We start from the raw sequence: 25,549 nt of genomic DNA, 5'->3' as shown, positions 1-25,549 counted from the left end.
AAGGATGTGATCTGCTGTCTGTTCCTCTGCACCACAGTTGCATGCCACAGATGTTGATGGGCCCCATTTGTGTATCAAGGATGCGAAGCGCTCAACACCCGTGCGGAGGCGCTTCAACTGTACCTAGGCAGGTCGTCTGAGCTCCTTTCCTGGTGGCATGGGTCCAGCGTCAGGGACAAAGGTGTGGAGTCTGGAAGTGTTGTGTGTCCACTCCTCTTGCCAGGTATTGGTGACGGTATTGATATTGAACTAACCTCTCATACGAAAGAAGAAAGAAGTACTTTTATGAAGTGATATTTTGTAAGCATCATAAAATTTAAGTCTAGAATGAATATGTTTGATGGTAAATGTCGGATACAAAAGTGAACATTGAAGTTTTAATGTAAAGAAAAGAACATTATAGCCAAACAACGATGAAGTTGTATCCACATTACAAACGTTGAAAGTTGCATGTTGCTGTGATGTAATGATAGAGTGATGTCTGCGATTATTCTTTTACCGGTTGTGTAATATTACCTGGCATGGCAGGTGGGACAGAGATTAGCTACTCTAACGCTCAGTGCCGAAGGCTTGGTAGAATGTTAGCCTTACATTATCATTTCCGATTCTTGGTATAAGGTAGGCCTTGGTGCCACCGCCAGGCTTACGCCCGGTTGGTGAAGATTTAGATTAAGTGAACCGAAAGGCAACAAAACCTTTCTTTGTGTCCTTCAGGCATGTCTATTGTCTATAAATGCCTTTGCCATTGCTGACACAGCCGCATTTTTCTTCAAAGGTGTTAAGATGCCGACGTTTTGATATATTGTACCAGTACCTTCGCCACTGGCTACATCGCCGAAATTTGAAGATTGGGCATATTCGTTTACCACTCCATCTCTGTAAGCGTAACTACAGCTTAGCTATAGCCCATGTTGTTTCAAAGTTTCAACCGTAATTTATAAAAAATAATGTAACAAACCATACCTTTTGTTTCACAGGTAGACTAGCCTATATGACAAAATACTTGATTACTATATGGTCAAGATAAAACTGACAAACTAAGTCGATGAAAGACCACAATTCATTTTGATGAAAGACGACAAACCAGACGGATCACTCAAGAAGTTTCAAGAATAGCTTACCAAAGAAAAGTATCTAGACGGTCAGGCAAACAAACGACATTGAAAATAAAAATATCTTCACTCTTGGAAATGCAACAAAGCGAACAAGTCAGGTAAAGAGTTCCACAACGAGAGATCTTTTTATGAGGTGAAATTGAAACTTGCTGACCAAAAGAGTGCTGCTATATCTACACAATCGAAGTCCAATGAGCAAAACAGCATCATCACGATGAACAAGAGGCAACTGAATATAAATACGACCAGCACAAAATTGTTCAACAAAAATCAACCAGTAATTTCTCCCAAGCCATATAAAGCTCGAAAAAATGAAGCTCGTGCATGCTTACCACCAACACCAGCAAATCATACATCTAATGAACAGAAAAGTACATTTGTTTTTAAAAGTCTATCTGATTCAACTAGGCCTACCCCTGCTACCGTTCATCACTTCGATCAAAGCAAGAATTTACATCACGAGAGCGATGGACTGTCAGACAAGAAAATGCAGGTTGAACAAAGTCATCACTCTGAAAACATAAAGCGTTTGAAAGATAAATTTGAAAAAGAATTTGAAAGCAAAGTTATCAACTCATTAATTTCCCCTTCTGAAAAGAAATCATTTTTCTCCAAACAAAATCAATTTAATAACAATTTCATTGCCTGTCAAAACAAAGGATCGTACCAAAAGGGAAACAATTTTCGAAATCAAAGCGACATTTTGAAAACGAAAAAGTTACTCCAGAATAATAAGCTTGTTCAACCCCAGTTTGATGCTTCGGATATTCCTCTTCCTTGCAGAAATTCAGTTGATGATGTTGATCTCATCGACTTTACAGATCTTCCTCCACCTCCGGATCTAATGCGTCTCTCTCCTAAATCAGATGACAAGCAGCTTGTCCATTCTAACAATAACTCAAAACCCAAAGAACGTGCACAACCATATGAGACTTCTATAACGTTACACAAAGTTTCTGATCAAACTAGTGAGAAGAAGTTTCCAATGGAGTCTTGCTCCAGCTTACTTAACAGCCAACTTCAAACACAAAGTCTAACGAGTAACCGCGTAATGCAATCAAACGTAAAAAGAGAGCTTGAACAAGTCAAAACCATCATGGCTCCCTCCAGTAAAGAAACCCTTGTCCCACTAAATGCAGAATTTCATGATACATCGCAATTGAAAAGTGATTTTGATGAAGATGTACCCAAAGAAACTGTGAGCAACAATGGCATGAAAACAAGAAATTTAGATGAAGAAATTTTATATTATGAACATATGGATATTATGGAAAAAATCAAAGAAAAACAAAATGAAGACCACCGACATTTCAGACAAACAAAGTCAACGATCGTGAAAGAAATAAAAAAACAATCATCTTTTTCAAGAAAAAAAAATTGCCAAGTATCTGCCAATGAACTTTCAGCTGTATGCTCAAAATCAACGCAAGGTATGCAAGCGAAACCAAACATTAACAGACAAACATCTAAAAACACTCCTGCAATAGAATACCAAGTGGAGTTTCAAAATGCTGTGGATGACCTAGAGTACGAGTTTTTGAAGTTAAAAGAAAAGCTTCAACTTGAAAGCGATAGACAGATTCCCCCGAAAATTCCCCCAAAGAAATTGAAGTTTAGTCATCATCAGGTTAGGCAGGCGTTTCATGCTGAGTCATCCCTGCTAAGCCCTGTCACAGGGACTCAGACAGACCCTTCTGATGTGTTTGATCAATCATTACCTCCAGTGAGTAATCACAAACGCTATTCAGGAATGCTTGTTTCAATTGAAGAACAAGATCTTCCAGTCGGATTGATGCAATCCGCTAACACCCAAGTAAGTAATGCTCAATCACAGACATATGCACCAAACACTTGTATGGGCTTAACACCGATGTTTAAACAACAACCCCATACAAGTTCTGAACAATTAATCCACCATAGTGACATGAGAGCTAACGAATTGCTAATGCAACCTCTTGCTCCTATTATGGAAGAGGATCTAGATTCTTCCGCTTCTACATCACCAGATCCAAAATGTAATAGGTTTGACTTTGAAGTTGATGGCTCAGTACAATCTTCATGCCATTTAGAAAAATACTTAGAATGCAAAAAAGAAAAAGCGTTGAGCCACAGAGAAAACACCTTTGCAGTGAAGATGAATAATGAAGCAGAACGCAAGCCTTTTGTGGAACATGAAACTAAACTCGAAGGTGTATTCACATCAACATCACTCACTTCAACTACATCGTTTAGCTCCAGTGAAGATGCATCTGACACATCATCAATTCAATGGGAATACAATCCTATGAAGGCAAATTTTCAAGGAAGAAAAATTCTCTCCTCATCTTTACTAAGGAACCATTCAGTTAGTAGACCTTTACCAGCTCTCCCAACCGCGGAAAAGTTGCATAGTAATCAAAACAATGATTTGGATAAATCTAAGGTTAGCAAGGCTGTCGGTCTCGAAATCACTCACTTACCAGGACGCATCACGCAGAATGAACAACGAACAAAAAAGAATCTTCATCACAAAGCATTCAACTCAATCCAAACCTCCGAAGGTTCCAAATCTAGTAGACAAAAAGAAGATAAAAATGGTCAAGACGTCGTCAAGCCGTACGAAACGTTAGATCTGTCAAAACTTCATCCAAGTTTTGAAAAGGACAAGTACTTTGAATCAAGGCCTGTTAGCACATGCTTAGAACCTGAAGTCACCCCATCTTCTATTATGTACAACATCACCCAATTCAACGCTTTTATGAGTTCAATGCCAAAGACACCTACAAAGTCAACATGTTTTACTTTTATGGGAGAAAATGACTGTTTGGATGTTCCTCATTTTCCTTTAAATATCCACATTGACAAAACGCAAAGGAAAACCCGCTTCGAGCGCACGGCCTCCTCATCGAGCAGTCAAGAACCCAAGCTAGAAGAAAAACAAGATATAAATTGGGAGGAGATGAAATATGACAATCTGGAAAAGTATGGAGGTGAGTGCTTATGTCAAACTATTTCAAAACAAGTGCTTTTCTTGTGATACCGGTACAACAAAACTGCACAAACGTATAGCTGGATGCAAAAAAAAAAAAACTTACGATAATTTTAAGCGTAAAATTTAAGAGCTAGGTTTTTTAAGATCATAAATAAACTACTATTTGATCAGTAAGCTACCTGAAATCTTTAATGTTAACGTGATAAATTGAAAATTAAGACTATTTAGGTAATCCCCATTTTATTAGAGCTGTTGTGTGGCCTTGAGTATAAAAACAGTGGTTAGTAAACATATACAAACTACACATGTACAACAATAGAAATGATACATGCTGCTGGTGGACTTTGCCCTATCTGGTGCTAAATCTATTAGATTAGGCGTGGAGCAAGTATTCTCCAACCCTTGGTAGACCTATGCCCTAAAAACCGACAAATCTATGACATGATTATACAATAATTTCTGTTTTTTCTGACTCAGTCTTCAAATGATTCACTCTTTATTTTCAAAGTAGCTTCGTATATGACTATGACCTGATTTTGAGAACTTTTTAACAACTGCTCCTTTAATGAAGACAAGCATTTGCCTTTTCATTTTAACGTTTAAACAACAAAATTATACGTAAGTTTGCAAACAACGAGCACTTAGCTATTGAACTGCTATCAAGAGCACATTAAGAGTGTAGACAAAATAAACAAAGAATATTTGTCTTGCTTGAGTGATAATGCTAGTCTCACCTACTAGTTCTAGTCAGTGCAAGTAGACAGCTTCATTTTTGCTGTGTGCTTCTTTTCGTCACGTAAACGTCGGTTTTGATAGAAAAAGTAGCCTAATATTGAACGAGTATTCTACGAAAAGATGCGTTTCAAACAAAGTTTCACTTGTTTGTAGTGATACAGCCAGTCAGGTTTAAAATGTAAAGGTTGTTTGACTTTTCAAAGTTTTGTGTGGCTTGAGCCGTTGTCCGATTCATAAGATGTTCAGCTTAACTCGGGCTGCTTGTGTAGCCTACGTTTGCTTGTTTTTGTTTTAAAATTAAATTTCACTCAGGAAGTTTTCTTGTACAAGTAGCCCAGGCTACTATCATTTTTACGCTTGCAAGTGAACTCAACTTACTGCAGTCAGTGGTTCTTATAGGCCTCAGTTCATGTTGGCATAACCTGAGGCAATCTGTCTGTGATCATCTAATTATTCATAAATTGTCAGCTTCGGCAATCCATTTTTGAGCATGGTTGCTAAAGAGTTGTTGCACTGACGTAGCCTTTTTCTGCTTTTGAACTAGAATTATGTAATTTAACAAACAAGTAGGCTACCGTACACCAGAACGTTCAGTTTTAAATTCTGAAAATAGGAAGTTTAATTTACTCATCGTGATAAACTCAAAGTGTTTAGAACATTAGCCTATGGACTTATTGAACCAGCGCAAGCGTGTGTCGTATTTAAATGACAATCATGGAAGCAGATGATCGATTTGACAGGGGCAAAGATTAGCCGTTCGAGAATTTAAAAGTAACTCAGTGGAAAGATATTGGACAATAGCTCTTTGGGTCCTCTGATGGCTTTTGATGCTTAGGAATCACAACCACTCAAGCTCTTCTCCATATCTTAGGAAGTGTGAGGTTGTGCAAGAAGGAAAAAAGGGATTTATACTTTAAAAATATAAGGACAGGGCCAGAGTGGAGTGCAAGCTCAGGGCAGATCTTATGTAGTATTTCAGACTACAACTTTGATCTTACTTGTTGTGCAGCTTTCAAAGTTGAGCTGCAGGATAGTGGAGAGTTTGAATCTGTCAGAAGAGTTTCCTCTGCTATTCGTTGCCTCCCGAAGCTGTGACGTCTGAGTGGAGACTCTTTGTTGTGAAGTTTTGTTTTACATCTGCTTGGGTGCAGGTGTTACTCACAAGATGAGACAAGAGAAGCCACTTGACGTTCATCTAAACCACAAATAAAATATCACAAAAATTTAACAGAATAGTTTATTCAAACGTTTGAATAGCATTTTGTCTAAGTTTTTAGCCTGGATTGATATGGCCCTAGTTATATCTAACAATAGAAGCCATTTTGTTTTAACTTATATTATTATCAACTATAAATTAATAACCCTGTTCTGCTTTCTTAAGCTTTTAAAAAAGAAGTTGAAAAGACGCGCTTGCGGAAAGCGTCTTTATCACCGAATTATCTGCAATCTGTGCCGATACAAGAAAATCTTCAAGCTGCTCATGATAAGGAAGGAAAAGTTGATTCACAGCAAACATTGAACTTGCAATCTAAAAATTGTCTTTTATCAACGTTAGAAAAATCACACCGTATTGAAAGGCATAAGAATCCACAGATATCAGAGCCCCTGTTGGCCCGGCATAGTTCCGCTGTCCGAGCAGTGGATCAGCACAAAGAGAAACAAAAGCGATTAAAAGAGTGCGAAAAATTGAAATCTTCTGTTTCGGAAAAAGCCTCATTTCAAGAAATTTCTCAGAAGAGCTTATCGTTTACTCTTCCCAGAGCTTACTCGAAGAAAACAAGCAAGAATTGGAAACCTAACAGTTCTGCTCAGTCGTCCATAAGTACAGAAAACATTAAAAGTTTGAAAGTCACCGACAGAGACTTTTATGGTGTGAAACGTACAAATAAACCGTTTGATAAAACTAGTGACTTTAATTTTGCCGAAGAATGTCCACATAACAAAAAGTCAACAGATAACGTTTCAAAATACTTGCCAACGAGAAAACTTTCAAAGCACAAAAACTATACAGATTTTGATTCAACGCGTATTCGGAGTTTTTCTCCTACAGGCAATTTTGTTGAATATTTGAGCGACGACGTCACCAATACTTACGAAGAAGTCCAAGAAATAAAGTCCCAAAATTTGAACGATGCAGAAAGAAATAGTGATATTTTAAAAGAAGACCAAAACTTCCAACCGAAAGTCGAAGAAGTATTAGAGAACATTCAACTACCCAAAGGTTCTTACAAACCAAAAGTCCCACTTCCTCGATACCCAGTAGAGTACGATAATTTTTACCCTAGAAATTCCAGTGAAACAGAATTTATTCCAAGCACTTCTTCAGCACCAAATCAAGCTGTCACCAATATCCGAGATACGCTTGCTAAGTCTGTTGAAGATCAATCTGTGTATGAAGATATTGCTGACACTGCAGTTAACGGAATAAGTGTCAGGAATTCTCACAGTAGCAAAAGTTCTGAACACGAAACTCAGCAAAGCTTGCCAAACACTAGCAGTACCGGTAGGGCTGAAGATGTCATAAAAGTGCCTCAAACAGACTTAAAGTTGAGCAAGCGTACTCCAGGCGTTTTTTTTACTCGGACAAAATTACAAAACAAACGCATCTCCGGTAAAAGTGTTGACGAATCTTCATGTAGCTCTTTTGATTCTCACCCCAACAAATCTCTCGCAAATCAACACCGGGTTCTACCCTGTGGGAATTCGGAAAGCAAAAGCAGTACATCGAGTTATCGTCAAGAAAACTCATCTTTAGAGCTAACTGAATCAGCAGTAAAACAAGCTCACCATATCCCTTTGCGCTGGAATATTGTTCCTGTTCAAACCGAAGAAGAAACGCTCAGTAGCAAAGCTTTGTTTCACTCATCTCGTAAAGAAACAACTAAAAAGAATAGAAAGTCACGAAGGTAAGTAGTCTACAGTATATTGTGGTTAAATAGTTGCATATTTGCAGTTGTTATTTAGCACAATTCATAATAGATCATCTAGTCTAGTAGGCCTACATGAATTCAGTAGCCTAACGTTGAACACCATGGGCAGCTGTTCGGTATTATATAGTGGAAGAGAATCACTTTTGAAAGCTTTTCTTATATCATCACTTGCCATCCATTAAAAAGACCAATTCTACCGCAATTCCACTATAGACCAACAAAACAAGGTAATTTTAACGGGTTCATGTTTTATTACAAAGAAATGTAACATAATTTGAAAAAATCAAACATTTTGGACACGTACGTGTGTCCTCATCAGGCATTACTTAAATCTGCAATATACATAAAATGAACATTGTAAGATAAATTTAACTATGCACTGTAACTGTAACGACACTACGGACTGAAAAGCACAGTCCACACTCTGGACATCGTTACAGTTACAGTGCATAGTCAAAATTATCTTACAATTTTCATTTTATGTATATTGCAGATTTATGTAATTCCTGATGAGGACACACGTACGTGTCCAAAACGTTTGATTTTTTTTTAATCATGTTATATTTCTGTGTGATAAAATATGTTAAACCCGTTAAAGTTACTTTGTTTTGTTTGTCTATGGTTCAACAAAGCAAACTCTGTACCAAAGCTTTATAATTCCATTATAGCATTGGTCTTTCCTATATGCTAACTTTTTGTCACATAGCCTACTCGCAAACACAGATTTTTAAAATAGGTTACTAGAGTTCGATGCAAAAATATGAACATGACAGCGCTAGATTTATAACGTTACGGAAGCCGCACCGACAAGTTACTGTACCACGTAGATTTCAATACAATATCATGTCATTCAATACAACCATGTTGATTTTTATGAAATTTTTATGTTGCATGGAGAATACATCTTCAATTTTTACGTCGCTTTCTAAACTCTTATAGTCCAATAGTTTCATGTATTTTGCTTTGATTTCGAACCTTAACGAAACGAAATACTTTTAATTTTTGCTTGGTTTGTTTTCAAACCCCAATATCTTCCAATTATTGTAAGGAGGATAATGATCATAAAGGCTGGTGATAAAGATCAAGCTTTTACATCGCTAGTTTCATTCTTAAGCTCTTTTTGTGGTAATCTCCCTCACGCTTCGAAGAGATGGTGGTTGTAAGGTCCTTGATCAGGCCACTACTTACGAGGTCAACTTAACTATAGTGTGAAGCAAATGTAGTCTTTAATCCTAGAAAACCAAACAGCTTGTGTCACTCTTGGCTAGATTCTACATAAGGTTTTTATTCAAATACAACAGTGAAATAAATTATAAAAGATTTTTTGAAGAATAATAACAATATTTGTTTTAAATCACTCTGTTTGACATTGAGCTCTTTGTGTAGTGTTGATGATATTTGTTGCATAACCGTAGGCTACTACTGTATATTATGTAGATCTACAATCCAAGGTGTGAAAAGTGACTCACAAATGCTTTATGAGAAAGAGGATCATTCTATTGAACAATCCATTGTAACAGAAGCAAAACACCTCACTGAAGCAAACATGCCTGTCACAAAATGGAGACGATCAAAGTCACAAGATGGCCTGTCACCCAAAAGATCCAAATCAAAAGAAAGACCTATTCGTGAACGGTATTCAAATTTTATTAGTTTATGCAACTTTGAAAATTGTACGTGGTAGAGAAAGTTTCAAAATTGTTATTGTCACGTGGGATGAATGCTTAGTTATTTGTATACAAACTCAATGTGCATGAGGTGCAGCCCATAGACTGTCACATCCAAACGGTTTGCAATAAATTGCTGAGCTCTCGTTAAGTGCATCTAGGTTTCTGGAGTGCTTTACCTGCAGACTCTTTCTTTACGCAACTAGCCTACTTTTCCAGCTTTTTGAAAAGACAACTATGCTTGACCTTTGTAAAAGGCAAATGAATGAAAAAGTGTGTTGATGGTATTGTGTTCACCACCAGGTATTGTGTTGGCTTCTGCAGCTCCTGTTGTAGACTACGTTCATTTAATTCTCTCTAATTCGTAAATTAACATACTAGAAAATAAATTAGCAGGTTAGGCTTAAGCTGCTTTGAGGCACTCAACAAACTTGAGACCATTAGAGAAAAACTAATGTATTTGTAATGATTGGCATAGTAGGCTACAAAACTAATCATACCAAAAAATTGAAATGGTTGATTGTCGCTTTTCCTCCTTGCACACATGCACACTTGCACAGTCGATATAAGAGCGTTTTAGTTTCAAAATCTTATTTTTAAAACAAAAGATTGCTTAAAATTGCTTTTTTATTTTATTTCTTGAAGACGCCCCAAGTCACAAGAGCGGCCAACTGTGCAAAACTTTCAAACTCAAGATGTTGTCAATAGAAAAAATGATGAAGTAATTAAATCCAACGCCAACGAAAAGCAAAAGGATAGAAAGAAATTGAAGGAACGAACTCAGGATGGGCATTTGAGTGGAGGTCGTGGCAAAAGCCCTGTGAAGTTTTTTAAAAAACTTTTAAAAAATAAAAAAGAAGATAGTGAAGAAGATGATTACATCGTCCATGTTCCTTTAGGGAAAGGTTCGTATTGGCTACATTGCATAAGAAATCTCTTATTTGTATTGGATTGGCTGAATCGTAAATGTGATTACTTAATAGCTGTCCAAACAAAGCACTAGGCCATAGTCCGCCCCAATAGCTCAGTTGATTAAGCTGCCAACTCTGTGTAAGAAGAAACCGCAAGAGCAACCAACACTGGTTGCTCTTGCGGTTTCTTCGGGGTGTGCGCCAAAGCAACCCATTTAAAGACCTACTTTTTCTTCAGCAGCACCAAGTGCATAGAATAATTTACAGACATCAAGACCAACAGCAAGTGGATTCTTTACTCCGTCAATCTTGCTGACCGGGCCTACATTATGGATTAAGACCTCTTGTCAGGTTGTCAGGATTAAGCTTTCGAAGAACTTTTCTCAGTGCGAAGATAAAGATTCCTAAAAGAGAACAAATCAAAAAATGGCTTATCCAAGAAAATCCTATAATATATAGTCATGTCAACATTTATCGCTTTTCAAATTGTATTTCTAAATGAAGGACCAACAGATGTTGTAAACTGAGATTAGCCTACATATCAAGAAATTGCATCATTATTCAGGTGAGAACTTGTCGGACTCCACCGAAGCCCTTACTACCATCCTCGCTTATAAAGGTGATGATGTGTTCGAAAGAGAAAGTTGGACACCACCAAGACCTAATCCTCCACGACAGAAATTCATTTCTCATGACAAATCAAGCTCTAGGTGACAAAATTAGCTAATTTAAAGGTTCTGTGGTGTAATTGTAATCTTAGGCTTGTGTAAGCCTTGTCACATTGCGTCGTCAACACAAGAAACAGTGAAATTTTAAATAAAACACAGGTCACAGAAATATTGTTCGTTTTGATTTTTAAGCAACGTTTGGGCATTTTCAAATTGAATACTCTTTCAAACCAAAATATTTTTATATTGCATTTCTGATCACTAGACCAAACAAGGCAAAGCGATCGCCTTTTACTCATCGGTCAAAGAAGGTTCGTTCAATACTGGCCTCGACCTTGTCCAGAGGTGATTTCAATTCCGGTAGCTCTTCTGAAGGACTCGACCAAAACCAAAAAGAACTGCCTCAGACATCTGATGTTTATGGAAATATGGGTGAGTACCTAACTTGACTTGTTTTTACATTACATTACGCTTAGACTATATACATTACATGTTGGCTACTTAGATTCAACCACATACTTTTTGTGTTAATATACCACTTGTCCTTTAGGATCCAATCGCAGTTTACTTGCTCCAGCAGTAAAGCCAATCCGATCGAGAAGCAGAAAAAACAGCTTCAGCAGCTCTCTTCCTAGTTCGGATTCTGAACAACTTCACAAGTCTCAGGTATTTTGGAGGCAGCGATGATATTGAACTAAGGCAGCTGCCTTCCGTGCTTTCCATCGTTATTTAAAGTCATATGTTATAACAGCCTATTATTATGTGAACTAATTATAAAAATATTTCTTTGTTGGTAACCTGCTAGGTTTAGTTCAGGCCTCTTTAAAGCTGAATCTGACTAAACCTTCTACAACAGACACAAGACACTTATAAATGAACGAAAAATACAAAGAGAAGCCTATTATTATCAACAACTAACCGGGGCGCGTGAGCATCGTCTCACCTCCCTCCCCCCCCCCCCCCCCGATATCCACTAGTAGGCCCTATGTTTAGTAATTGCTTTTAAAAATAGGACCAGAAAGCGTTTAAGGCCGCAAACTCTTTCAATGTGGGGAAAAATTACATTGATCATTTCAGAAACAGTAAACAACTTTTAAGATTTCATAGAAAAAAATAGTTAATAGGCTATGCCGACATTGCAGAAGGGGATCTAGGAAAAAGTTGAAAAAGACCAGCGCTTTAACAAAGTAAAATATATAACATAAATGAACAATGCAATGCAAAACTTAATGTCCAAATAAATGAAACGGAAAGGGGGTGTGGTGCGCTTGCTCCTAAGAAAATTTTGACAATCATAATCTTGTTTTGGTCACTTTTTAGCCATTTTTAGGAGCAATATTTTTTTTTATCAAGATGCATACTTTGTATGCACGCAAATTCATCAAATTGAAATTAGATTGGGGTAGAAGTTTTGTTTAAAATTTAAGGTAGCCTACCATTTCAATTTTTTTTATTTACAACCACAGAAGGATTTCAATAATTTATTTCTTGAAAGTTTTTGCAGCCTAGTGTGTTGTAGCCTTTCAGCAGGCTAGAGCTTCAAAAATGTACCTGAGGTGTCCCCACCATCACACTTCACAGATAACATTTTCACTTCATAACCTATCTCGATTCACATTGAAATTTATCCATTTAATTATTATCAATTAACTAGGCTATTTGAGTGAGCAGTGTTTCGAAATATCGCATCGTTTTCTTAGTTTTTTTAGACATAAAAAAAGTTTTCACTTCTTCTCAACTAGCATTGCTCAATATCGCCGAGATGAACAAAATGTGGTTGAGCGAAAAACTTTTACAAAAATGGAAAACACATTGTAAAATTACAAGCTGAAAAATACTGCACGAACTAAATATGAGTGGGCCCCTAGTTAGAGGTTAGCCCCCGGTCGGGGGGTTTGGAAAGCAGTAAATAATTCCCTCTTATGATTTAATTAGCTATTGATTATCGAGCTTCTGTAGTATTTAAAAAAAACATTAGACAGACTAAAATAAGTGGGTCCCTAATCAGCCGTGGGTCCGTCCGGCCGGGGAGTACGGGGAGAGGTTAACATGGCCCTGCACCTGACTAAATCATTTTTGTGTCATTAAGCATTTTTTGTTGGAGCTTTAGCAAAATAGGCTACAATGATAGACGCCTTTTTTGTTTCAGGAAATTCGAAAATCGGCAATAAAGGTGAAAAGAGGAACTTATTTGTTCAATCGTGAATACGACTCCGACTCTACCATCAGCGCTTTTCCCTCTGATCAAGGCAGTTCAGTCGGGACATCATCAGATATTGATAACCATCACCATGGTTTGAGGTGAGATGAAGTAGAGTACAACGATAAAAAGTGTTTCAATTTGTGGTTATAGGCTGTTCAACTGTGCACGATGCACTGTATAGGCTAAACATTGCACATGTTATGAAACAATGTGTTATTTCTATAACGTTATTAGCTTGCGTCATTGTTATATCAGGCAGGCAGCAATGCAGGATAAATCTACCAAAACGAGTGGACTTACGGGTTCACTATGCGTTTGCGTTGCTTCCAAACAAAATACACATTTTCAACAACTTGTTCGTGTTTGGTTGGTTGGTTGGTTTTGAGTCTTTATCCTCGGACTGATAAAGCCTTGAAAGGTTATTTCTGGTAGTTTCGCATACTTGTAGAGGCTCTTGACGCAGGCCGGTTACCAAGATTGGCAGAGTGAAGCTTTCCGGTTGTTGAAGTGTTGTTGCCGGGGAATTATTCCATTCATTAGGTGCCGCTGAATGGAGAGCAGTCCTGAAATGCGTTGCTCAAGCGCACACCCCGAGAGTCGAACCAGCGCCGCTTGGTTGTGAGCCGGGCGCGTAACAACTGAGCTAACGGGGCGGTTCATAAAGGCTTGTGTGCTCAGATTGTTTCGTGCGTTTTTTTATGTAGGTCAGCAATGAAAGGAAGCTCTATGTCAAAACTGAAAGGAGAACTTTTTGGTGTTCCAAAACGCCCTGTGCGCGTTATATCTCCAAAAAAATCAAAATCCGATCCCATGATATTTTCGGAAGATGAATTCAAGAACACTTATTACAATGTAGAAGGTTCAAAGTATTTGAAAAGCTCCACTCTCATCGTGGAAAAGTAAGAAAGTTTTCATTTTAGTTGGGCGTATCCCGTGTTCACGTATGGTGAAAAGTTTGAACGTGAAAAGTTAAAAAAATAACTAATTTTTTTTTGTTATTGGACTCCACTCGTTGCATCTCCCACATAATTTTAAATCTTTTCTTCTTTTTAAATGGTTTCGATAACAAATGTGTAATATGTACTGTAGCTCTATAATATGTAGCCTATCAACTATGTAAGATACAGCAATACTTGGCTACAAGCATCGATCACTGTGAGCTGTATTGATGACGAGAGAATATGAGGTTGAGCAACTACGGCATAAAATTGTACTTAGCCTACATCACGCTACCTTGCTTACATGCCCATCATAAAAACGGCGTTGCTGTCTGTGATATCGTGCAGGTGGATTGCTACAAAAGTTGTGTTTTGACAACATAATGTCTTGCGCACAATTTCTTGCAATCGGCTAATAAAATAATACACAGTTGCATAAGTCGGTTAAAATATAATTAAAAAATAACAATGTTCATTGAAAAGCATTTGACAAAAAATGAAAATGTTGAGAGACGTGGTAAACGAGAAACAAAAGCAATGGTAGACAAAAGGTTTAAGAAACACGGCCCGGACTTGCAGTAAGGTAGCAGCAATGCTACGGTTGTTCAGTCAGGTGGCTAAACATGTCAGCATGCGCAAACTCGTCTCTCCCTCTTTAACGGCTATGAGCTTTTTTTTAGAAAATCTTTATCGAAGCCAACTTTGACGAAAAAATATCAAAAAGAAACAGTCTCACCTGAACTGGCTTACGAAACTCATCGAGGACGAAAATACAAGACGTTTGTGACTTTGAATGCGCAGACTTTAAGAAAGGCGAGTATTAATCAATGTGTTGTTTCAATGGTGAATAAGGCCTTTTTTAATTAATAATTTTTTAACGCAGTTCTCCATAACAATTTTTCACTGTACTTCAGACTGAAGTACTTTAATGCATGGAGTGATAACTTCAGTTTTTATTTTTTCCCAATATTTTTCTTGTCGGCTAAATTGTTTATTTTGCAAGTATGTTTGCTTCAACGGAAAGGCACCCCTTAAAATACAGACATTAATTGTTTTGTACGAATCAAAACAAGCAGTAGAACTAATCATGGACTTCTAAATAGTAGCACTATTTAGAAGTCCATGAACTAATGTTTTCAGATTAGACCTATGCTCGTTTTGAAAAGACCCTCAGTCAGTTCCTTGCCTGAATAAGGATGAAAAGAGCAGATTCGTGCATTTGCTTCAAGCATCACTACTTGCATGATAATCATCAACTTAATACAATGATATCCTAATTTTTTTTTATACTTGTGATGTATTGCAATAATTATTATCGATTATAAAATAGTTGATTGTATTTTAGGTAACTGACCAAATACTTACAGAATGGGAAAATCAATCCACAAGTGAAGCTTGCAATATCATGTCTTGGTCAGATGTCGTGCTGTCTAACCATCAGCCATTGTGCGTAATTGGCAGTAGTGCAATATACAGCGTTGTTGCAGCCAAAAACAACGCCTTTAAAGGAGCCTGCCAGGTAGATAATGCATTCGATTTCGTTGTAGAAAATCTTGGTATAAATTTCGTTTTAACAATAACTGTATAACTTGTTATTGTTGTCAAACAGCTGATATTGTCTAGCTAGTTAGTCATTCATATATTTGTCAATTAGATTAAGCAGTTTTCAGACACAGTATAACTGCTCATTTGGTGCAAGCTACTCATTATTAGGAACTTGATAATTGGTAAGTGTTTGTTAATTTGAAATAATACTAGAGCAGCCAAAACTGAAATATAATTACAATACCTGAATTTTGTGTTGTCGAGTATGTTTTCAAAGTTTAATGATGAAGAAATTATTGTTATGCTTATTTTGAGCGTATGAAGGCTTGTGTATAAGTTTTGTTAAAACCAACCATTTAACTTTGGCGTGTGAAACATTAGGATTTATCTTTATATGCTTGATTCCAATGCAAATAGTGCTTTTCAGCTTTACGCTCACAAAAATATGAATGATCAAAGCCTCCGTCGACTTGAAAAATGGAAGGCACTTCCAATGCATCCCAATGTTTGCGGAGTGTGCAACCACTTCCCCTGTCGTATCCCTGTGAGTCTCGTGGACATTGATTCTGGTGATGATTTGATCGACGCTCGCTGTGTCATCTTGAATAACAGGCCTTTCCAGCCATTGCAGGTTTGAATTTGAAAAGAGAAGCAGAGTTTTTTTAATCAGCAAAGATATTCGTGTGCTTGGTTTGTTATAAGCTAACGGCTGCTTTCAATTGCACGTTTGTAGTCGAGTAAGCAGCATGTGTAGTAGGTTTAATCAAGTAAGCGATACTGACTGATTGATTGATATTCGGAAATCTTTATCCTAGGACTAAAAAAACTTCTTTGAAAGCTTAATTCTGGCAGTTTCGCATACTTGTAAAGGCTTTGAACCACTGACGCAGGCTCGTTCACCGATATTGACAAAGTTAAGTTTCCAATTGTTGAAGTGTTGTTTTTTGTGAATTATTCCATCCACTAGGTGCCGCTGAATGGAGAGCTGTGCTTGAAATGCAGAGCTGTCTACTAAACTACTCTGGTTTGTAATGAGTTTATTGTTTCCATAACGTGCTATCAACTGCTTTTGCTTTTCTGTACATTGCAGCAATTCTTGAATGAAATCGCAGCAAAGAAAGAATCGACGGAATTCCATCGACAAGTTCTCATCAATATTCTTCAACTCCTCCAAGGAATCGAACACCTTGATTCATACAGTATTGACTTTTCCCGCATCAATCCTGAGCATCTTTTCATCGTAGAAGACAGAAAATATCTTCAATATCTTCCACACCCAGATAATCCCACAGCAACAATAAAAACATCTAGTGGCTTAGATTTAGTTTTGAAAGCCTATCAAAGCTCAGACTCAGATTCTGGTAATAGCGCCACCCACGAGCGGTTTTCTATTATCCGGGAAGTCGGAAGCTTGATGAAGTCTTTTTTGCAAACCGGAAATCTCATTTTGAGTTCCAACGTGCACAATCAAACAGTAGCGCGTGACGTAACGACGCTGCCATTACCTAAAATTGTGCTGCCCGGAACAAAATATTCCACCGCCATCAAATGCTTGATAAATTATTTTACGCAATCACCACCAGTTGAAATTAAGAAAGCGATTAACGCCACTCAATGTGCTCTTTGGGGCCCAGAAGACATTGATGACATAGGTGTCGATGACGTCAGTTCATATTCTGCAATGGAACTATGGATTGAAACGCAACAAGTGCAGTTAGTTAATAACCTGGCGGTCTTGTCGTCAAACGACAGGCAAAAGCCGTCGATGTTTTTTAAGCACAAGTATTTTGCGTCCGTCGTTCCAGATGACGTGTTCAACGGGTTAATGGTTCTACAAAGATGTTAAAGAAAGTGCTTTTTCTTTAATTCTTTTTAGGAAATAAATAATATACAACGTTATTCTCACCATCATCAGTCAGTCATGCCACTGCTGGCAGATGGCATCCACATATGCTTTCACACCATTCTGTTTTCTTTGTTCTCATCCAGGTGATGCCAATCTTAACTTCAATGTAATCCCGCCATCTTCTTTTTGGTCTCCCTCTAGTTCTTTTTGCATATCTTCTTGTCCATTTCGTGGTTATTTTGGCCCCGTTATTATTCTCATATATTAAGTAAAAAGTCGCCGAAAGAAGCCGTCGGCCAAATCATGAAAAATATTTAAAGAAACTAATTATTATGTGCACTATTTTTGAGAAAGGACCATGTTGGTTTTGTGAAACAAAATCAAGAAAAGTATGCTGGAAACGTTTTCAGTGAGCACTTGACGATCAAATGTAAAATACTATTTTAAACAGTAATAGTTATTAATTATGCATCAAGGCAGTTTTCATTTTACACATTGTATTTCTGCACTGCAATTTTTATGTTGTTTTTCAATGTTTTTATTTACTTTGTTATTTACTCTTACAAAGCTGGATAGTTTTACATGGCAAAAAACTGACAACATGAATAAAGTTTATCTATCATAATGTAGGCTACTTGAGATGGAGAATATCTTGCGTTTTTCCTTACGAAAACTTTATAAAGTTTTATCAAAAGATTTAGAGATAACTTAAAAGTGATCAAGGTAGTTTTTCAAGGAAATCTTTTATCATTGGACCCTAAATTGCAACACACAGGTAGCCTATACAAAATAATTAAAGCTTCAATAAAGTAATTATCAGTGAACTTCTGCAACGTGGTTTTAGTAAGAGTTCTGGATGTAATCATGTAAGGAATCGATTCATAAATGGTTTGAGGACAAAACAAAATTTCTTTAAAAAACGTTTTCAATATTGGTCTGCCGCCAACTCCGTGAAGTCAGATTTCTTTGCAATCCCAACAAAAGGTGGAAACTATAAGATACCTTCAGCTAATAAGGCCCACCTAACTTTGATTGCTCATATTTCACAATTGTTTTGATAATATTGGTTCATACTTGGTAAGAATATAATGCTGGTAGGTATCTACCAAATACTTAAACTTGAACTTCACTTGTTACTTTTACAGTAATTCAATTGATAGCAAATACATAAAAATGAGCATCCGGGTCTATTCGCATATGTTGGCAATAAGCCCCACCATATTTTTGGTTAGGACATGCTGGAAATACAACTCTTTTTGCTTGAAATCATTCAATTTTCTCTACTGAAAGTGATAGTAAGTGATCAAATGCATAAAAGATAAAAGTTTGCACCAATACATTTTTGAGTTTTATTTCCTGAAAGAAGGAACAGTTTTAAAAGACTAAAAAGTACACAATATGAACCAATAACACTCTCATGCTGCTTACTCAGAATTCTAGTAAGCTTACATGCTGGGCCTTATTACCAGTACCCTGTCAGTCAAGTTAAACTAACTTCAGTATAACACTAGAAAACAATTTCCGCATAAAAGTGGAGTTTTCCCACGCTTTTATGATTGACAATGTGCCACAATCCTCCGAAATCTAATAAAAAACGCGACTGTAAAAAGCGACAATGCAAAAAAAAGAGAAAATAATAAAATTTTGTTTGTTTGACCCATGTTTGACCGTACCTGATTCTATTTCTTGTATTTCTTTAACTATTGGAAGTTGGCTAGCTCCACTTCAGCAATCGGTGTGACCTTGGTAAAACTTTCAAAAACAGTTGTCATGAAATTTGGTGCTGTTCAATTGGTTGGTTTGGTTGGTTTTGAATCTTTATCCTCGAACTGATAAAGCCTTGATAGATTATTCGTGGTAGTTTCGCATACTTGTAGAGCATATATGTCAAACTCCCGGCCCGCGATGCAACATTTTTTGGCCTTCAGGATAGTATTAAATTCCTTTTAAATCTGGCCGCCGATATGCTGCATCACAAACAACTTCAAGTTTTAATCAATAATAAACTTACATAACTAAAATAAACAATAATGAAGTTATACGTGATTAAAACTTAATAAATGTTTAGTTTATACTGTAAGTACTGTACAAGTGCATATTTGCACGAGCCAAAGTCCTCAATATGCTTCATCAAAGGACATCCTGGGTAGGCCGTATTGACAAATTTATTGCCAAAATCAAGAAATCTGGCGATTTTTGAAGAAAACAAAACAAAAATTCACACAGGAGTCGGCTTACTGATAAACACCTGTCTTCAATCATGAGGATTTCTTCAGCTGAGAACCTGACCCCAAACATTGATAAACTTGCATCCAAAATGAGAAGCCAGGTATCGGGGTTAAAGTAGTATGCGTTACAAATGCGCAAAGTAAACTTTCGTGTAAGTTTTTCCTTGCTTTTTAGAGGCATGTTTGTGTTTTTCGGTTTTACTGTAGTTTGAATATTGTTTTCATTCGCTGCTCTGAAAAGGCTGTAGCCTACTGAAAGACATAACCAAGGAATACAACTGATATTTTTCTTTATTTAATAGCCCTATCTTGACTTTAGATATGACTTGCCCTGAGTTTACTTTTTTAAACTTTAATCATGTTTCGGTAAATGCGCGACCCATATGCTCAAAATCGCTGGCAAAACCACCTATTGTTGCAAAGTCGGAAGTTCCTTGAAATATATTTTGCAATAAATATTGAACTAGTCTGGCGCGCGACTTGTACTGATTTTTGAATTTTGGTCCGGGGTGCTTTTTGAGTTTGACACCCCTGTTGTAGAGGCTCTTGACGCAGGGCCGGTTACCGAGATTGGCAGAGTGAAGTTTTCCTATTGTTGAAGTGTTGTTGCCGGGGAATTATTTCGTTCACTAGGTGCCGCTAAATGGAGAGCAGTCTTGAAATGCGTTGCTCAAACGCACACCCCGAGAGTCGAACCAGCGCAGCGTGATCTTGAACCGGGCGCATAACCACTGAGCTAACGGGCGGACAATATAGCCTGTGAAGATACGACAAGTGGGCCTCCGTTAGAGCTGGTGGCCCAATTAAACTCTGGCAAACACGAGCGAGGCCGACTGTACTTTTATTTCGAATAGCCAGTAGCCATACTACACCTAGTTGATCTAACAGACTGGTAAAGGCAGGTTTGCGATTCGATGGGATGAATTAGTGGAACGATACTGATGATCCTGACTTCATGGTTAACACGTGGCTTTAATGGTAGCCTAATCAATTCTTGCTACTTTGCATTCGTCTGCCAGAATATGTATAAGTTAGTTGATTGGATTGTCTTAATCGCTAGCATGGAGGCTACACCGTTATGGTTAGCGAATCGCAATTGCTCGCTGTATTATTGAGAACGCAGCATTGCGCTGATTGCCAGGAAGATCGCTCCTTACTATTATGAATATCAATTGTCTAAAAAAATTATTTTTACCTGAAATGTAATAGCCTATCACCAAAATGTTAAACAAATTGCATTTAATTGCATTAAATAATTAATTATAAGTTAATACATAGACTTAATAAGTCTGAGCTCTGACTATTAACCTATGACACTACGATCTAAGCGCTTTACGAACAACTATTTGCAAGAATGGTATAGCCTATTGCACCAAGCATTCAATATCACGTGTCAAAGCATCAAATGTTCAATGCAATAATTGAAAAGCCAGCACTTTTGCTTAGGATAAGTTCTGTAGCCCAAGTTTACAAATTTTTAGCCAGAAAACATTGATCCAATCGTACACTAAATTGACATTTTTTTCTGGAGTTTGAAAAACGTCTGGCAACACGTTTGCATGATGTTGTTGTTTGTCATATATTTATCCTGCATTGCGGGAAAGCGGACTTGAGCGCTATGCATCGGTGTTCGCCTTCCGACGTACACCTGACCCACGCTGCAGCCAACGGCAATGTCTGTTTCCGGTTGTCTACTCTACTTATGACTTAAATTTGGTACTACCCATTACTCGAAATCGATCACTGGGTAGAGGCAATTATCGTAAAGTTTCTTGCCCAGAGAAACAACAGCAAGTGCAGGTGGCTGGAGTCGAACATGCAGGCTCTCGACTGCGAGTCCAACGCGCTAACCACTCGGCCACTGCTGCCGACAGCAGCCCTACTCTTAGCCTTGGTTCGCACAATGCCCATCCCCATCGTCTAAATCTATGAAAAATCAATTGAGTGGATTCTACAACTTTTCCTGTAAGTTTGAAGCCTAATAAATGCTGTTTCTTCAACGCCACGGTATCCATTAACACCAAATTCATTAAGTTCATTGCAGCTTTACTTACTAATTAAACCTTCAACACCCAAGTTAATTTGTTTTTCTTAACTTATTTGTGGTTTGGAGTTGTAGACCATTGCTTTGTATCGAGAGCAAAGTTAGCTAACAAATTTATGTTATTGCACAGGCTTAAATTTTTTAAAATAGCTGTTGGCTATTAGCATAAGTAGCATAGTTGGAATTTTGCTGATTGTTTGAAGTTGTAGGCTCGTCGTTGCAAGAAAGAAAATTTTTACAGGTTTAAAATAGTAGATGTTTGCATTTTTGTTTAGCAACGCGATTGAAATCTCGGTTCGTTACTAATGCACGATATTTTTTTTTTCCGTTTTGCTCCGTGTCTGAGGCTTCTTCTTCCATATGTAGGCCTAGTGGTGGCAGTTATAACAATCCACCGAGACTCTGCAGCCACTGGACTGTGTTGCTGTCAAGTGCTGTAACGTATTATTTTCATCTTGAGATCGCTAGATAGGGCTTAGAAAAAAGAGAATTGAAGTTGAAAAATGCAGGCCAGTGTTATTTTTTTTCTGTAAACTCCAACAAAATAGCATAGATTTACTGGTTTCGCTTGTTTAAAATAATCATTTCAAATGACGATCAACATTACAAAACCTATTGATAGGTATAAAATGTGATAGTCGAACCACTCAGCATGCGACAACTCAGCAAGTGCTTCAACTCAGCAAGTGCTTCAATTCAGCAAGTACATTTCAGCTACTGCCCAAGTCAGCAAACGAAATCTTCATCTAGCATCGGACTTGCTTGGTCATCGCTTACTAAACTGAATTTGCCGACTTATTACATGCCAAGTATTGCCCGGGTCAGTTTTTGCTTGCTTAGGTTCATCAGTTATCAATTACAGCCTTTTGTTGAAGTGTTTCTAGCTTAGTTGTCAGTTGCTCAACCACCATGTGCTGAATTTACAACTGCTGAGTTGTAGGAGACTCAAAAGATGTCGAGTTTTTGTAGCAGTATTAGGCTATCACAGTTTTATTTAAAATTACCAAAAAATGCTGCACCAACTGAGTATGGATAAGACTGGAGCTCGAAACAGACATATGGGCCCACTAACCGAGGTTTTGGAAGCGGTAATAAAAGGCCTTGCGTGATTTAAGCTATTGAATAATTGAGCTTCTGCAGCAATATGTACAACAATTTTCATTTCAAATAGCCAAAAAAAAACATTCAACAAACTGAAATGAGTGGGTTCTTAAACAGCAGTGCCCCTCCCCCCGGGGGTAATGAGGGGCGTTTAATGCGGCCATACTACTCAAGACCACTCTTAAGCAATACCATGTTTGCACTACACAATCACAACAACGCCAAAAAACAACATTTTTGCAGGGAGATGAGCATGGCACAATGGCCCCTCCCTGCGTACACCACAATGTGTGAATAACATGTAAATAATTGTAGCTTTGCCTTGACCTGCATAGGAAAAAGCCAATTTTAACAAAAGTTTTCTTTCGAGCTGGAATCTTTTGTAAACAGTCAAGCGGGTTCTTTTTGTCTTCTTTGTCAAACACAAATTGAACCTCGTCATTCAAGCTGATTTGCTGCTGGCGATAGAGCAATGCAAAGCACTTCAAACGCATACCAATCAAAAGCAATTCTATCAATAAAAATGACGTCACAATGGAGTAATCGGAAGAAATCGATGGCAGAATAATGCAGTGTAACCTACTTTTAAGTCATTGCGATAGTTTAAGCCAGGGGTCACCAAATGGCGGCCGGCGGGCCGCATGCGGCCCGCCACGCTGTATCGCTGCGGCCGCGAAAGGTATCAGCGTACAAGTATGACCAAAAATACTTTTCTTGAGGAGTTAAAGAGCACGAAGGCAAAAACTACTTTCCGGGAAGCATATTTTCGCTTTGCATACGATTCCACCGACCGACCAATCAGATTATAGTTCTAGGTGGGGGTTGCTTAAAGCTATTTCAATGCGACGTCCAGCCACACTGTCCCAATGGTTGATTAAAACGTCTGTTTTTAAATTTCGAAAATGTCGAGCATAGGGTTGCTTATTTTAAGTTTGCAAATGTCATGTAAACACTAGTGTGCGTTTCACCGTTATTGTGTTTCACGACCAGTGTTCTCCTTATGCAAGTTTTTGTTGGCAAAATAGGTCGGTGTGCCAACTTAATTTATAATAAATTGTCAAAATATTATATATAAATTTCAAGACTTTTTCTGATTGTAGGCTATTATGAAAATATTTAGCTTAGTACTGCAAAATGTTTTTTTTCCTTTTTTTAAAGAAATATGGAACGCTTCACGATTTTGCGTGTCATCCTTGCGCAGGGGCTATGCCAATCTTCTCTGTATCGTTCCAATTTTAGTATATCTACTGCCGAAGCAAGTTCTGCAAAATGTTGTTAATCAACAAATTCTTGCCACGCTGATAAGCATCGCAAGTGACAGTTGTCTATAACAAAAGAAAGACAGTTTTATAGACTCTCACAAAAAGGATGAAAAACCAACTCATTGCTTTTTTAAAGGGAAGACTGTTCATGAATTACGATAGAATTACGATTTTTGGGTGATTTCCACAAGTATTTGTTTCATGGTGCCTGGTTTCTTTTTCCCTGTTATTGGAGCCTATTTTTCGCTGTTATGTTTGCAGGTCACTATTGTTGCCTGTATTGCGATGTGTCAAACATTTCCTTGTTTACTGAAATTGTTAATTGCAAGCAGTGGCGTAGCCAAGGGGGGGGGGGGGGGGGTTTGGGGGTTGCAACTTCCCCCTTTGGCATGCGTGTGACGTCACGATATTGAGAATGATGCTTTCAGTCTAAAAAAAATTGCTTAATTTTAAACAAAATTGCATTAAAAGAGCAAGTTTTGCCAATACCAAACATCTCAGCCAGGAATTAGCAACAAGAAAACATAGAGACTTAGCTTTATTTCCGAAAAATGCCGAAGAAAACATGATCTTATCCTTTTGCTATGCCACCAGACACCACCATTTTACAGGAATATTCGTAACTACATTTTTGTTGAAAATGCTCTCAGAATGCACCAAATTCAAAGTAATTTTTCAAAATTTTCTGGGGGAGGCCCCCCTGACCCCCCGCCGTTGGGTCGTCAAACCCCCCCCTTTCAAAATTCCTGGCTACGCTACTGAATTTGCAAGATATCTTTTGTGAAGCGAAGTGACAACACCACTCTTGCTTGGCGATGAATATTCTGATGAAACCGCTCGATTCGCTATAAGTGCGCAAAACAAGTGGCCTTGTTTATTAGGCATTGTTAAAAAAAAGTCAAAAGTGTTGTAAAAGGAGCTTGGCCTCGCAATAGCGTTGTTCGATTAATTTTGTTGCTGCGGTATTCTAACATAAATATAAACAACATGTAACGCTGAATACTGGGTACGAAATGCGTTCTTTTTTAGCATAAGAGTCAACCTACCTCACATTTTATTAGTGCGGCCCGCCGTAGCTCTCCTTAGTGCCAAAGTGGCCCGCATGCAAAAAAGGTTGGTGACCCCTGGTTTAAGCGCCTATTCAAAATGTCTGCTCCACGTTAATGAAAATCCAACTGCGGAAAATTCTAGTAAAGTAATGATGCTTGTCGACTTGCGTTGTTTGCTTAAATCTCCGAAGAGTTACTCACAGAAAAGGTTATTCTGCGTAACAAGAGGATGGAAATTAAGTGAAATTGAAATTTTATCGCGTTGCACATCTGCACTTGCTTGCGCAGCAGAGACATTGCGAATCACTGCTTCGTTGCGTCAAGAGGTCAACAGAA

General features: G+C 37.8%; 1 protein-coding gene and 1 non-coding gene across 2 annotated transcripts; one reads left to right on the top strand and one right to left on the bottom strand.

Annotated features, from left to right (window-relative positions):
- The first annotated feature begins 1,329 nt into the window (after positions 1-1,329).
- On the top strand, positions 1,330-18,358 carry LOC145771025 (uncharacterized). Its single transcript, XM_082582765.1, has 14 exons — positions 1,330-2,438; positions 2,574-4,084; positions 6,203-7,727; positions 9,189-9,386; positions 10,064-10,323; positions 10,895-11,039; positions 11,263-11,429; positions 11,548-11,663; positions 13,147-13,298; positions 13,905-14,099; positions 14,819-14,951; positions 15,484-15,657; positions 16,111-16,314; positions 16,774-18,358. The coding sequence occupies exons 1-14, from the start codon at positions 1,330-1,332 to the stop codon at positions 17,527-17,529; spliced, it is 6,645 nt and encodes a 2,214-aa protein (XP_082438891.1). The 3' UTR covers positions 17,530-18,358.
- A 5,700-nt stretch (positions 18,359-24,058) lies between these two features.
- On the bottom strand, positions 24,059-24,161 carry LOC145771418 (U6 spliceosomal RNA). The gene has a single exon (XR_014289210.1). It is a non-coding gene; the product is annotated as a U6 spliceosomal RNA (small nuclear RNA).
- Between the last annotated feature and the right edge of the window lie 1,388 nt (positions 24,162-25,549).

The sequence above is a fragment of the Aplidium turbinatum genome, chromosome 5, assembly GCF_918807975.1.
Source record: "Aplidium turbinatum chromosome 5, kaAplTurb1.1, whole genome shotgun sequence".
NCBI lineage: Eukaryota > Metazoa > Chordata > Ascidiacea > Aplousobranchia > Polyclinidae > Aplidium > Aplidium turbinatum.
This window is presented reverse-complemented; position numbering and strand designations above follow the sequence as displayed.

What these genes read in the sequence shown, in the direction of transcription:
- LOC145771025 (XM_082582765.1), top strand. Translation starts at nt 1,330, where the DNA reads ATGAACAAGAGGCAACTGAATATAAATACGACCAGCACAAAATTGTTC. An exon ending in CAATCTGGAAAAGTATGGAG is followed by an intron (nt 4,085 to 6,202) that starts GTGAGTGCTTAT and finishes TGCTTTCTTAAG; the next exon opens with CTTTTAAAAAAGAAGTTGAA. An exon ending in TGATGTTTATGGAAATATGG is followed by an intron (nt 11,430 to 11,547) that starts GTGAGTACCTAA and finishes CTTGTCCTTTAG; the next exon opens with GATCCAATCGCAGTTTACTT.